Source organism: Corticium candelabrum, chromosome 20, assembly GCF_963422355.1.
Source record: "Corticium candelabrum chromosome 20, ooCorCand1.1, whole genome shotgun sequence".
NCBI lineage: Eukaryota > Metazoa > Porifera > Homoscleromorpha > Homosclerophorida > Plakinidae > Corticium > Corticium candelabrum.
This window is the reverse complement of record NC_085104.1, coordinates 1,663,316-1,678,315: the sequence shown is the minus strand read 5'-3', so window position 1 is coordinate 1,678,315 and position 15,000 is coordinate 1,663,316. Positions and strand designations below refer to the sequence as shown.

The 15,000-nt window shown below is 43.8% G+C and overlaps 3 protein-coding genes across 4 annotated transcripts in view; 2 read left to right on the top strand and 1 right to left on the bottom strand.

The window, feature by feature from the left end:
• Window positions 1-9,986, top strand: part of LOC134195696 (ATP-dependent 6-phosphofructokinase, muscle type-like) — a 20,322-nt gene extending 10,336 nt beyond the window's left edge. The window contains exons 9-20 of one of the 2 annotated variants that reach the window (XM_062664767.1): window positions 1,609-1,704; window positions 2,083-2,301; window positions 3,391-3,455; window positions 3,520-3,598; window positions 3,794-3,934; window positions 4,124-4,194; window positions 4,263-4,512; window positions 6,875-7,039; window positions 8,665-8,938; window positions 9,218-9,323; window positions 9,558-9,730; window positions 9,943-9,986. In XM_062664767.1, the coding sequence (XP_062520751.1) occupies window positions 1,609-1,704; window positions 2,083-2,301; window positions 3,391-3,455; window positions 3,520-3,598; window positions 3,794-3,934; window positions 4,124-4,194; window positions 4,263-4,512; window positions 6,875-7,039; window positions 8,665-8,938; window positions 9,218-9,323; window positions 9,558-9,711 (1,620 nt within the window). In that variant the 3' untranslated portion in view covers window positions 9,712-9,730; window positions 9,943-9,986. Of the gene's footprint in view, window positions 1-1,608; window positions 1,705-2,082; window positions 2,302-3,390; window positions 3,456-3,519; window positions 3,599-3,793; window positions 3,935-4,123; window positions 4,195-4,262; window positions 4,513-6,874; window positions 7,040-8,664; window positions 8,939-9,217; window positions 9,324-9,557; window positions 9,919-9,942 lie in introns of those variants that run through there. The other variant, XM_062664766.1, reaches the window with a different exon arrangement.
• A 113-nt stretch (window positions 9,987-10,099) lies between these two features.
• On the bottom strand, window positions 10,100-11,303 carry LOC134195697 (uncharacterized). Its single transcript, XM_062664768.1, has one exon. The coding sequence runs from the start codon at window positions 11,241-11,243 to the stop codon at window positions 10,110-10,112; it is 1,134 nt and encodes a 377-aa protein (XP_062520752.1). The 5' UTR covers window positions 11,244-11,303; the 3' UTR covers window positions 10,100-10,109.
• A 2,928-nt stretch (window positions 11,304-14,231) lies between these two features.
• Window positions 14,232-15,000, top strand: part of LOC134196117 (sperm-associated antigen 1-like) — a 23,600-nt gene continuing 22,831 nt past the window's right edge. The window contains exons 1-2 of the mRNA XM_062665196.1: window positions 14,232-14,436; window positions 14,594-14,668. Coding sequence (XP_062521180.1) covers window positions 14,300-14,436; window positions 14,594-14,668 — 212 coding nt within the window. The 5' untranslated portion in view covers window positions 14,232-14,299. The remainder of the gene's footprint in view (window positions 14,437-14,593; window positions 14,669-15,000) is intronic.

Here is a 15,000-nt window from a genome sequence, read left to right as displayed (position 1 = left end):
GCTTTGGTGATCCGTGTTGATATCTCAATATCCAAGGTGCAATTGTTAGAAAGTAACTTCCAAGGTACTGAAAGGATGGTACCACCTCAATGGGATCACAATCAGGATGCAGAGAAATGGGAGATGGAGGATGGGTATCAGCTCCAGGTAGGACAGCTAGAAGCTTGGTCTTCTTGTAGTTGATGGTAAGTCCCATGTGATGGCAAGACGAATCCAGAGATTTCAGCAAAGAGGATAGACTTTCATAAGAATCAGATATCAATGCCATATCATCAGCATATTCAAGGTCTGACACAGACACCTCTGATGTAAGCTTCTTCCTGTTTCCTAGCAGGTCAGCATCCAGAAGATATGACAAGCACACACCTACATCTGGCTGGCGATCATAATGACAAGTCGAATCACAGAGTCAAAGTAGAGGTTGAATAAGGTTGGAGCAAGTACACAACCCTGTTTGACACCACTAGATACAGAGAAATGATCTGAGATTTTACCATAGGTCCTTACAGCGGCAGAAGTGTTACTGTGCAATGCTTCAATGATTTTGAGCAACTTAGATGGCGAGTGGTAACAATACTGAAGAACAGACCAGAGAGCTGCTCTATTGATTGAGTCGTAGGCCTTACAGAGGTCTACAAAACAGATGTATAAAGACGATGGTACTCCCTGGCTTTTTCCATCAACACCCTGAGAAAAGAGTTGGTCGGTGCACCCTCTGCCCTTGCGGAAACCACACTGTTTCTCATGCAAGAGGGCTTCCGCTCTGGGTTTGATTCTGTTCAATATAACACGAGTAAAAACCTTGCTGGGGATGCTCAAGAGGGCAATGCCTCTATAGTTGTTGCACTCGGAGCGACTTCCCTTCTTGTGAAGAGGGACAATGAGGTGGTTCAACCAATCTGAGGGGATACTCTCGCTGCTCCAGATGAAGTAGAACAGTGAAGTGAGCCAGCAGATGGTTTTACCTCCTCCCAACTTCAGCAACTCAGCAGATATGCCGTTATCTCCTGGAGCCTTACCATCTCTGAGCTGTGCGATAGCTACCTGAATCTCATCTTCAGATATGGGCTGGGACAAGTTTTCATCATCTGGGAATAGTTCTCTGTAAGATGGTGTGGCAGCAATGATGTCGGGTAGTGCATCAGTATCCAACTGGCAGCTTGATGAGCAACAATTAGACACTTCTGCAAAGTGTTGTGCCCAACGTTGAAGCTTGTCGATGTCACTTGAGGGAATGGATCTATTCTTTGCTAGGATGTTGGATGATGAAGGCTTGGATGCCTGTTTCTTAAGTAGCCTGAGCTCTTTGACTAAGCTCCCACCACAACCTAGTTGCTGTAACATGTTTGCTTTCTTTTCAGCTTCTACTGCTCTAGCACTCCACCAGGCATTCCTTGCTTTGTACACACACACACACACACACACACACACACACACACACACACACACACACACACACACACACACACACACACACACACACACACACACACACACACACACACACACACACACACAGCCGCTGTCAATCACATACTTTATATTAACAGTGTGTGTGTGCACGTTTCTGTTGCATTTTGGCTGATTCTAACTTGTAAATGCTGATAGGCTCGTTGCAATGGTCGTCGTTACAGTCTTGTTATCGTCGCTGAAGGAGCTGTTGATCGACAGGGAAAACCAATCACAGCACAGGGTGTCAAACAGGTTTGTACAGACTTGTAGTTGACACACACACACACACACACACACACACACACACACACACACACACACACACACACACACACACACACACACACACAAACAAACACACTGACACACACACACACACACACACACACACACACACACACACACACACTGACACACACACTGACACACACACACACACACACACACACACACACTGACACACACACACACACACACACACACACACACACACACACACACACACAATAATGATATTCAAGGCGAAACATTTTACATCACAATTTCCGATATTCACAAAGCCTAATGTCCTTGTAATCACACATCATGTCATTTCATTTATATTGCATTCGGTAGTATGTTTGCATCTAGATCATTGAGAGTGTTCTTCAGCATGACACTCGTATTACGGTCCTTGGTCATGTTCAACGCGGTGGAACACCATCTGCATACGATCGCATCTTGGGCTGTCGTTATGGAGCCGAGGCTGTCTTGGCTCTGCTTGAGGCAACACCTGAAACATCACCATGTGTTGTTGCCATGCAAGGCAATCGAATACAAAGACTTTCATTGACAGAATGTGTTGCAAAAGTACTTTACTTTGTATTAATTAAAGTTTATTAATAGTTAATATTAATTATTTTTTATTAATTGTTTATTAATGTAATTAATTATCACATATTTACTTATTATGTGTCGTTATGTCCCTCCATAATGGGCAAGTGGGGTCTTTACCCCCATCTGGGCTCCCACCAACCCGGCAGGTGAGCCCAGCAGGGTACATGTTTCTGTGTAGTCCGCATGGCGATCAATGACTAGCCAATTTGATATAGATTGCAGGCATTATGGTGACCGAGAACTCGGTACAGCACACCTAGTGGAGATTAATGACCACCAGGAAGCGCTGAATGTAATACTCAATGGACCGTTCGCCAGACCACAGAGAAACATGAGAAAGAAAGACAGACAAGTTTCATAATTTATTGTCGTCACTGGGGTTTGAACCCCTAAACCATGGAGTGGTAGCCATTGTCGCTAACCACTAAGCCATGGCACCGTGGTGACTATTATGTTGTGCTCAACCAGATCAGTCTGGTTTGTAAAGTCTATTACAAGTATCGGAAGCAAACCCTGCTTCAGAAGTACTTAGACCATAATGATTTTCTAGAAAGAAGACATGACTTTACGAAGGATCCGAGTAGATCCCAGAAGCACTGTTTTCTGTAAGTGCTGCAGGTTGTGATGACCTGGAATAATGTCCAGCCACCGTGCAATACCTGCGTGCGCTGTGCCCAAAGCTCCCAAGACCACCGGAACCACCAGTGTTCGACAATTCTACATGCGGCTTATCTCCACTCGCAAGTCACTGTACTTCGCCAACTTCTCAGCATGTTTCTTGCCAATGTTGCCATCAGCAGGACAGCTGATATCAATAAGAAGACAATTGTTTGTCTTCTTATTTCTAAGACAGATGTCTGGACAATTGGCTTTGATCTTATTATTAATATTAATATTTTAAATTTATTTAATTAATTATCAGATATTTATTATTAATATTTATAACTTTAATTATTTAATTAATTATTTGATATTTCTTTATTATTAATATTAATAGTATTTAATATTAAAATAATTAACTAATATTGTGCGAGTAGTTAATAATTATTATATCTTTGGTAGACACTGAAGGTCAGTGAAGCTATGAAACAGAAAGATTACAGCAAGGCGCAAGAGATACGTTCAGTGTTAGAATTGCATGACCATGGCATGTCACAGTTGTGTGATATGTCTCACTCTGTCTATTTGTAGTTCGTTTTCTAAGAATTTGACACTCTTCAAGAGACTGAGAGGCACAAGACCTCCAGATGCAATTAACCATCACCGACATGTCAGAAACAAGCATATACATTATTTGCTAGATTTGTTGTTGTTTAGTTTTATTTGTTCTATTTATTTGTTCAATACATTACTATGTCACACACACACACACACACACACACACACACACACACACACACACACACACACACAAGGCAGCATTGCTTTTCATTTCTGTGTTGAATTGTGTTTTGATCTCGATTAGTTTACATTTGGTGTCATGAATGTTGGTGCTCCGGCGTGTGGTATGAACAGTGCGGTTCAGGCATTCGTTCGTATGGCCAAGTTTGAGGGTCATAAAGTGATGGCAATTCACGATGGCTTTATTGGATTATTTGATGGAAAGGTAAGTTGGACACACACACACACACACACACACACACACACACACACACACACACACACACACACACACACACGAACACACGTACACATGCACACACACTCTCTCACACACACACACACACACACACACACACACACACACACACACACACACACACACACACACACACATTGTATCTGTACCTTGTAGATTGAAGAGTTTGATGCAATGTCTGTCAACGAATGGTCCAAAGATGCCGGTTCGCTGCTTGGCACAAACAGGTACAACAGTATAACACAAAAACCGTCCACAAACCAATGAAATTAATTTAATTGAAATTTATGTGTAGAGACACGCCCCTTAGTGTTGACAAGTCATTGACTACAATTGCTCGACACTTGAGTACAAATGGTATTCAAGGGCTTGTGATCGTCGGTGGCTTTGAAGCATATCACAGCATCGTTCAATTGTCTGAGGCTCGAGATCGTTTTGCAGAGTTTAGGATTCCGATGGTGTGTATACCGGCAACGATTAGCAACAATGTTCCGGGGACGGACATAAGTTTGGGTTCTGATACGGCACTGAATGCAATAGTTGAGGTAAAGCGTGCTTGTGATTCACACACACACACACACACACACACACACACACACACACACACACACACACACACACACACACACACACACACACACACACTTCACTTCACTTCACTTCACTTCACTTCATGCTGCGTTCATTCCAATGAGAAACGATGCAGGCCAAGGTCACCATAGGCTATATCAGAGGAGTGGATGTTCTCTGACAGCAGAAACGCTCGTGGTTGTGGAGGCCTTGTTGGCGGAATGTTTGGTGACAGTACTGACATTGACTAGTCAGGGACTGACCATGTTTCTGTCTCTGGTGGTTTACAAGGCCGGCATGATTTACAGCAGTAAATCCACAACCATCAAAGCTGCAGTGTAAAGCAAACTCTGATGCGTTTGCCTTGCTTCACGGCGACGTTTCTGCTCATCCTTGCGGTATTTCTCTTGTTCTTCCTTCTTGAAATTTACTTCCTGTATGGCAGTCCAGATCTGATTCTTCCACTCATTCCTATCTTCTGCTAGTATCCTCCAAACCCCATCGCGATTGCAAATTCCTTAACTGCCTCAGTACTAAATCGTCCATCTCATTCTCTGGCTTCCAACTGAGCGTCTACCTTGGGGTGATGCACACACGAGAAGCTTCCTTGGTAGACGACACTCATCCATGCGTAAGATGTGACCCAATAATCGAAGACGTCTCTGTGCCAGCATGGTGGAGATTCTTTGTAGGTGGGCTATCTTTCTGATGGAGTGTCTCTCTTCCCATCCCATAGGGACACTCCAAGGATGGAGCGGAGGCTTCTCATCACAAAACTCTGTAAGCGGTGTATCTGTGGCTCCAGAAGTACTGCTGTTTCCAGACCATATAAGAGGGTGGAAAGAACTACAGAGACAAAGATGTTCAGCTTGGTTGTAGACTTGATCTTCTTCTGGTGCCAAAGGATGCGGTTAAGTGACCCATATGACTGAGATGCTTTGGTGATCCGTGTTGATATCTCAACGTCCAAGGTGCAATTGTTAGAAAGTAACTTCCAAGGTACTGAAAGGATGGTACCACCTCAATGGGATCACAATCAGGATGCAGAGAAATGGGAGATGGAGGATGGGTATCAGCTCCAGGTAGGACAGCTAGAAGCTTGGTCTTCTTGTAGTTGATGGTAAGTCCATGTGATGGCAAGACGAATCCAGAGATTTCAGCAAAGAGGATAGACTTTCATAAGAATCAGAAATCAATGCCATATCATCAGCATATTCAAGGTCTGACACGGACACCTCTGATGTAAGCTTCTTCCTGTTTCCTAGCAGGTCAGCATCCAGAAGATATGACAAGCACACACCTACATCTGGTTGGTGATCATAATGACAAGTCGAATCACAGAGTCAAAGTAGAGGTTGAATAAGGTTGGAGCAAGTACACAACCCTGTTTGACACCACTAGATACAGAGAAATGATCTGAGATTTTACCATAGGTCCTTACAGCGGCAGAAGTGTTACTGTGCAATGCTTCAATGATTTTGAGCAACTTAGATGGCGAGTGGTAACAGTACTGAAGAACAGACCAGAGAGCTACTCTATTGATTGAATTGTAGGCCTTACAGAGGTCTACAAAACAGATGTATAAAGACGATGGTACTCCCTGGCTTTTTCCATCAACACCCTGAGAAAAGAGTTGGTCGGTGCACCCTCTGCCCTTGCGGAAACCACACTGTTTCTCATGCAAGAGGGCTTCCGCTCTGGGTTTGATTCTGTTCAATATATCACGAGTAAGAACCTTGCTGGGGATGCACAAGAGGGCAATGCCTCTATAGTTGTCGCACTCGGAACGACTTCCCTTCTTGTGAAGAGGGACAATGAGGTGGTTCAACCAATCTGAGGGGATACTCTCGCTGCTCCAGATGAAGTTGAACAGTGAAGTGAGCCAGCAGATGGTTTTGCCTCGTCCCAACTTCAGCAACTCAGCAGATATGCAATTTTGTTGTGCAACCTCCTCGTTGGCAATCCCCGGATACTGGGTTAAGTTCCCGCTAATGGCACGACGTGGGTCAATTGGGTTGGCGTTCCAATGTGTTCCGTGTTCATTTTGTGATGAACAGAAAACAGCAGCCTTTAAAACTAAGCTCACCACACACACACACACACACACACACACACACACACACACACACACACACACACACACACACACACACCACACCACACCACACATCCACAACACGCGCGCCCACATACACACACACACACACACACACACACACACACACACGAACATATTCAAATATTGTGTGGGTATAAGTCGATTATTTAATTAAGGTTGCACTGTAGTTAAGAATTAGATGGTTCGTTTCTCGTGAGTCTCAGTTTCTGATTGTGCAGGCACTTGATGTGGTAAAAAAATCGGCGCGTTCTAATCGTCGTCGTGTGTTTGTTGTCGAAACGATGGGAGGCTATTGTGGATACTTGGCGACACTTGCAGGACTGTCTGGTGGTGCTGATGCTGCCTACATATATGAAGAAGACGTCACTATTCAAGATCTGCAGGTAATAATTGACATGTTTCAGAGATTTGTTGGAGAGAAATGTATTTGATTGTCTATTAAAGGTGACAATGTATTGTGAGCTGCATGACTCCAATACAATAGTTTAATGTATTGGGAGATGCATTCCTCCAATACAATAGTCTAGTGTATTGTGAGATGCATCCATCCAATGCAATAGGCTAGTGTAGAAATGCATACCCCAGTGTGGTAAAGACATAGACAAACAAGTCTATCATTTGCTCACGTGCAAACTTGGAGGAGGTCCAATATTCATGCACGGCCGTTTACTGGACAACTACAACGTGTTGCGGGAAGTAGCCTTCCATTGCCATAAAGAACTTAGAGCTCAATTCCAAAACAAGCAACACGCAGACATAGCTGTCTATGATTTCACGAGGGCAAGAAGCTATTGTTAGACATTACAATAACACACACCCTTTGGCACAAAGTAACATCTCAGGGAGCAGCACTACGGCAGGATTTGCAGCAGTGGAAAAAGAAAACAAAAGGACAAGAAGTACAGAGAAACTGCCGAATCCCTAGAACACATCTTTTGCCCAATCGCAATTGAGGTTTTTGGACGCTGGAGCCCCAAGGCTGAAGAGCTATTAACAGGAACAAGCAAACTGGTGCCCATGCAATTGGACATGCCAGCAGGCCAATTGAAAGCACAGTCGTCACGTCATTTGTCGGTGACCCTTCAACACAAGAAATAATCGGGCATTGACAATTGTTGACAAGAAGGAGCCTGGCACCAGTGTGCCAGCTAACCTTGTCAAATGCCAATTTGGTTTTGACTTTTCCTAAATTTATGTTCGTGTGTGTGTGTGTGTGTGTGTGTGTGCGCGCGCGCACGTGTGCGCGTCTATAGCTCAGTTGGTTAGAGAGTTGCATTTGGAGAATGGAAACATCCAGGACGTTGAGGTTGTAGGTTTATGGATGAGTACAGATGTAATTTCCTTGGGCAAGAAATTCACACACAATTGCCTCTCTTGACTCAGGAGTCAAAATGAGTACCCGGTCTTTGTGGACTAGAACGCTGACTTGGCAGAACATCATGCAGTATATACGGGTACATGTGGACTTGAGGTTCAGTCAGTGCCCTTTGATGCTCTGGCCACACATCATGGGGTTCATCTTCGCGGCCTAAAACTCTGAGTAGTGCCGAGGTCCCTACCTAGAAATATCAGGGGGTTCTATCTTTGGAACTTTCCGAAGGGCATTTCCATCTATTTTGTGTGTGCTTGGTTGCATTGTAGTTTGCATTTTAGTTTGTGTTGTAGTTTCCTTGTATTTGCCTTGTGCTTTGATGACAGTTCCATATTGGGAGATGCATCCCTCCAATACAATAGTCTAGTATTGTGAGATGCATCTCTCCAATACAATAGTTTAATGTATTGTGAGATGCATCCCTCCAATACAGTAATCTAGTGTATTGTGAGATGCATCTCTCCAATGCTATAGTCTAGTATTATGAGATGCATCTCTCCAATACAATAGTCTAGTGTATTGGGAGATGCATCCCTCCAATGCAATAGTCTAGTGTATTGGGAGATGCATCCCTCCAATACAATAGTGTAGTGTATTTGTCTAATGGAATAATGTAACTACACGAATGTTTGCCAGACTGACTTGAAGCACATGATTGGAAAGTTCAGAACCAAGCTTCTTCGTGGCACAATCGTCAGAAACGAACGCTTCAACGAACACTACTCGACACAATTCCTCACATCATTATACAATGCGGAGGGTCAGGGAATGTTTATTGCACGTGAACTGGTTCTTGGTCATTTGCAACAAGGCGGCGCTCCCTCACCGTTTGATCGCTGTCTGGGCACTAAGTATGGTGTGCAAGCACTAGAGCATCTCGTCAAACAAACAACAAGTTCTCTGAAAGATGGTATGATGCTGAGCTTTTTTGTGGTTTGTGTGATGTGATGTGCAGGCTGCATGAGCTGGTTTATGTGAATGGTAGCATTCCTATCTGCTAGTGTCTGCATTTGTGTATTTGTTTGTGTATTTGTTTGTGTATCAATTTATATGTAGTTTGTGTATGTGTGTATGTATGTACACTGTGTGTGTGTGTGTGTGTGTGTGTGTGTGTGTGTGTGTGTGTGTGTGTGTGTGTGTGTGTGTGTGTGTGTGTGTGTGTGTGTGCTTCTCATAATTTGTGTTTCAGGAATTGTATCTGCCTCCAGTTCTTCTCATGCTTGTGTACTTGGAGTTGTCGGCAAGAAATCAACACTAACACCAGTGCAAGACCTCAAACCCAAAACAGACTTCAAGTAAGTCGAGAGATCATTCTATACATTTTATCTACATACAACCCTCATTAGTCACACATATGCTGGTATAGTGTAGTGTGGTGATTTGATATGATGGATTACATAATCCAAAATAATACTATAAAAAATGATAAAAAATACTCATGAATAGTACAGCACTGTTTCAGTCTACAGCATGTCTGTGGGCACTTGCTTGTTTGGTAATATTTGTGTTGACTGTTTTGTTGTTTTCAGGCATCGATTGCCACTGGATCAGTGGTGGTTGAAGCTGCGTCCGCTCATCAAAGTGCTGGCTAAGCACAAAAGCCATCGATTTGAAGGAGAACGTTATCAACAGGAACGTGATGGACCGGAGACAGAATCTGAAGAGAGCATGGATCTCATGTAGACACTTCCTACAGTCGGAGGTGACAGTCTATAATGATAAAGTGTGTGTGTGTGTGTGTGTGTGTGTGTGTGTGTGTGTGTGTGTGTGTGTGTGTGTGTGTCACTGTGTGTGTACAGAATTTTGTTTATTAAACGTATTAATGTTGCTGTATTATTCTGGTTGATGAAATTAATGTATTACTGAGAATTTATAATTTCTATATTTTCATGTATTGTATATCTCAAATGTCAGTAATCAACACAGGCAGGCAGAAAAGGTGGATCAAAGGCTGACAAGTTGACCAACAGTATAACTGAGCTGCAGTACTAAACAACAACTAAGAGATCTAAAATGTAGCATATGATCTTTCTTTACTCGATATCTTTCTGTATACAAAGCCTCACACCTACATCATCTGTCTACGTGACATTAAAGCCACACACTTCCATTCGTCTCCGAAACAGTTTCCTAGCGTATTCGTATAGAATCACATCTGCAGCATTCGCTGCACGGATCTTCTCTCTGATTGTTTCGTTTGTCATCAGGCTACTTCGAATCGGTTCTCCCTCTTTGTTCACATTCTGCTCCTTCACCTGTGGAGGCATTTTGTCCGCCTGGTGGAAATATCGAGGCAAAGTGTGAGCGAAGAGTTGAAGCGACTGCTTCATGTCTTCTACAATTCCTACGACTGTGAAGCTCCTGACAAGGTTAACAAGGGCCTGATTGAGGGCAACTATCCCTCCACTTTTACAATACACGTTGTTGCCACAGAAATATCGAGTCATCACATTCGTTTCGCATCCACCTGTTTGATGTCTGAGACAGTCCTCCATGCTCTCATTGACTACGATTTTCGAGTCGCGCAGCTGCTGGATGTGTGCCCGGTTGCTATAGTGATAATATACATATGATGAAATAACTCGATCTACAGGTTCCCGGATCATACAGACGTATTCATACGGGATCCTCTTCTCATCCAGATAGGGAAAATTAGAGAAATAAAAGTGACCAGCGTAGACCACGCCCCTCGAGGGTTTTTCCCTCGAAAATTGGGAAATTAGTAATTTCTCCACAGCTGTGCGGTTTTTGTCTTGCCAGTCGTATGCTCCATCGGGATTTTCCAGAAAACGCATTTTCATTCTCTCCGCGTTGACAAAGAGGAGTGTGGCTATGCTTGTGCTAGCGCACTTGGGTATGCGGTTGAAGAGCAGCACGTGAGGATCATGCCGTGTGCACGTGACCGTCGTCAGTCGATTCTCGAATACGCGCAGACTCAGTTTTCTGACGTCATTGTAGTCATCATCCGGGCGCTTCTGTCGCGATTGCGTCACGACTTGTATTGATTTTAATCTCTTAGTTGTGATGTCGTCATGTGTTGATTGGCGAAGATTGTACGTGTTAATTGGCTCCTTTTGTTTGTGCAGACGCTCTTGTGTCGTGAATAGCAACTCGAGTTCTCTCGGGTCGGGCACGTTTCCAATGAGTAGGACCATTCCTGTCAGCGCTGATAGCAATCCCATGAATAAAACTCGTTTCGATGAGCAGCGTACCATGTTCTGTCAGACATAAAGGTGGCGGACTCGTTTGGAGCCGCCTACCACAGACACATTCGACTGTAGGATAGTGATATCTATGTGTGCTGCTGCTGCTCTACATGTACTGTACTGTGTACCTGGAACTAGTGGTAGATATCAACACCACATATTTGCATGTTTAGCTTTTAGTTGTACGGTATCCGTAGGCGCCTCGCGTTCGTGAGTAACACGTCCAACGGAGTTTTCAGACCGTCTACTGAAACGCCAGTTCTAGCTAGACAATACGTATTTGTTGAAACCCTAGCTGTCGTGGAAGTAAACATGCAAACTCCCTAGTAGTTTAGATTACGTATATAGGCCTGGTATAGGTAGTCGTCGTTTTGCGATCGTGATCAAGACAATTGAAAACGTACAGTCTAGGTATGCACTCGGTTTCGTTGTAACGACAGTGGTATGGTATTTACTGACATAGAAATTGATATCAGCAAACATTGACTATCAACAGTGTTAGATGCAGCACAGTGTAGTAAAGGATTGATTGTACTATGGGACGTGTGAATAGTTGACTGTAGGTTGCATTCAACTCCTGAAGGTGTTTCGTGGTTGTCAAGTACACACAATTCCCTAGCTACAATACAAAAGGATGGGGCGACGGAAGTTCATGAAGCTTTTTCGTCACCGTTTGCTCACTTAAACGAATCGTTCTTAGACTCATCTGTAGTCGGACACGGAAACTATTTTTAAGGGTAGGTCCTATCATGAAACGTGGTCGTGGGAGGAGAAATTTGAGATTTGTGTGTACACACACACACGCGCGCACACACACACACACACACACACACACACACACACACACACACACACACACACATTATATGTATCTAAATATACCAAGAGCTCGATGGAGAGCCATATAGGACCACGCCCTTTCTGTTGTCCGACCCGGATTAGAAGCCTCGCTACGCTCGGCAAGAATAGATTAGACTAGCTGCAGCCCATTGTCATAATTCTGTGTAATCAAGTAGAGCGATGGAAATGTTAGCGGTAGAAGAGACCACAGAATTAGACTATTGCATTTCTCCACAGTTCTAGAGACAATGAAGAAGCACTACGGTGTAAACCCTCCGCGTGCCATAGCTATGTAGATTCAAGTCACTGTATTAACATACGGGACATTTGTTTGGTCACGTGTAACTCCTTGCCAGCAGGTCGGTTGGTAGACCAAACGCGTTACTCTAGAGTCTTACCGTTTCACGCGTTGGTAAATAGCGTGTGTACACTGCTTCATTCATAAATCTACACTACTCACCAGCATCTCCAATCTTGACCAACACCCGGATATTGCGCAGGGTCACACATGTACAGTAATATAGTAGCGCATTTCTATCAAATTATTGCCGATCGTCGCGAGGCTCCTAATCCAGGTCGCACAACAGAAATGGGCGTGGTCCTATGTGGTCTCCATCGAGCTTTTGGTGTGTATATGTATATGTAGTGTGTGTGTGTGTGTGTGTGTGTGTGTGTGTGTGTGTGTGTGTGTGTGTGTGTGTGTGTGTGTGTGTGTGTGTGTGTGTGTGTGTACACACAAATCTCAAATTTCTCCTCCCACGACCACGTTTCCTAGTAGGACCTACCTTAAAAAAGGTTTCCGTGTCCGACTACAGATGAGTCTAAGAACGATTCGTGCAAGTGACCAAATGGCAAAGAAAATGCTTCCTAAACTTCCGTCGCCCCATCCTTTTGTATTGTAGCTATGGACTGTGTGCACGTGACAACCAAGAAACACCTTCAGGAGTTGAATGCCACCTACAGTCAACTATTCACACATCCTGCACTACAGTATGATCAATCCTTTACCAGAGCTGCCAACTCTCCCGCATTGAGCGGGAGACTCTCGCATTTGGACCCGCCTACCCGCATTTGGCATCAAATCTCCCGCATTCTGACCATTGGTGGGTGTGACCAAAATGATGGGCCTGCATGTTCTGTGTAACTGTACCCTACAGTTCTAATACATGCATGTGTACGCACATACTTGATATCCCAATATCAATTTCTATGTTCCAGCCCCGGCTATACTTGGTCAAAATACCGACATAGGAGGAGTCGGTCAGAAGTGAGGGACTGGCTACCTGATTACCATATGTATTGCTGGAAAAGCGATCGAAGAAGGCCACAAGAAAATAGAATCCAGAACATCCCAACTAGCCACGAGAATGTACATGTACTTTGTTCTTAGATTTTCATAACAGGCAGTAGTACGTACAGTACAAGTTCTGTGTTTAATTAATTAACTATTATGTTTAGCAATTGGTGTTGATACTGTGTGTCGCTAATTAGGCATATTAATCAATCAGTTATACATTTGTTGTACTATAATTAAATTAATTAATGGCTTCTACTCCAACCGGGCATGCAAATACTTAAATTTTGATGATTAGATATTATTTATATATATTATTTAACACTTATCACGATATAAATTTATTGATATTAATGCTATTGTAGGCGTGTCCAAATTTTTAAACTAGACTCCCGCATTTTTTCCTGCAAACTCACGCATTTTGACACCGCTAGGTTGGCAGGTCTGCTTTACTACATTGTGCTGCATCTAACACTGTTGATAGTCAATGTTTGCTGATATTAATTTCTATGTCAGTAAATACCATACCACTGTCGTTACAACGGAACTGAGTGCATACCTAGACTGTACATTTCAATTGTCTTGATCACGATCGCAAAACGACGACTACCTATACCAGGCCTATATACGTAATCTAAACTACTAGGAAGTTTGCATGTTTACTTCCATGACAGCTAGGGTTTCAAAAAATACGTATTGTCTAGCTAGGGCTCCTTAGGCGGTCTGAAAACTCCGTTAGACGTGTTACTCACAAACGCGAGGCGCCTACGAATACCATACAACTAGTAAATTATTACCCGGATGTTTGCAACAATTTTTCTTGATCATGCGCAAGTTAAACAATGTCCCGGATTTAGAAAGCAGTAGAACATGAATTACCCGGATATTTAATATATTCCCGTTCTGCTTCGTTTCTCTCTCCCCCTTTCCAATGGAGGCTCTCAACGAGACAATCGCTCCGGGCGGAAGCGCCCGCCACGAGAGCGTTCCGATCGACCACCTAGACTACGGCTACATCGAGAAATGCTCGAACGCGAAAGAAATCGAAAAAATCGTCAAAATTCTGAGGTAAGGAGGCGAGAAAACGCGCAGACCGACATCGAACACGACAACCAGGCGGACTGAAGTGCGACTGACATACCAGACTGGCTAGGAGAGACACGAGGGCATCAACTTCCTGGTGCTGATGGCGGGAAAAGCATGTGGTTGTGTTGTTGTGTTGTAGGTCGGGCAGTGAGGGATACTATCCGGATCTGTTGAGTTTTGCCGAGAGGCGACTTGCCGTGCTGAAGCCTAAGAGGTGAGCAGAGGCTGTGGGGTTGTGGGCGGATGAGAGAGAGAGTGGTGAAAGTGACTGCATTGGGCATGGTCACGTGCATGTGTAGGGTTGGTTGTACAGTACTGTGTGTGTGTGTGTGTGTGTGTGTGTGTGTGTGTGTGTGCTGTGGTGGTGTGTGTTTGTTTGTTTGTTTGTCCGGTTTATGTTGGCTTGTTTTGTTCGCATGTTTTAGTTTGGTTTCTGTGTATCTGTCTGTCCGTCTGGTTGTCTGTCAGTGGTATGCTGTGTCTGCTTGTTTGTCTGTGTATTTGTCTGTCTTTCTGGTGTGTGTGTGTGTGTGTGTGTGTGTGTGT

Coding starts and splice junctions, on each gene's coding strand:
- LOC134195697 (XM_062664768.1), bottom strand. CDS start 11,243: ATGGTACGCTGCTCATCGAAACGAGTTTTATTCATGGGATTGCTATCA.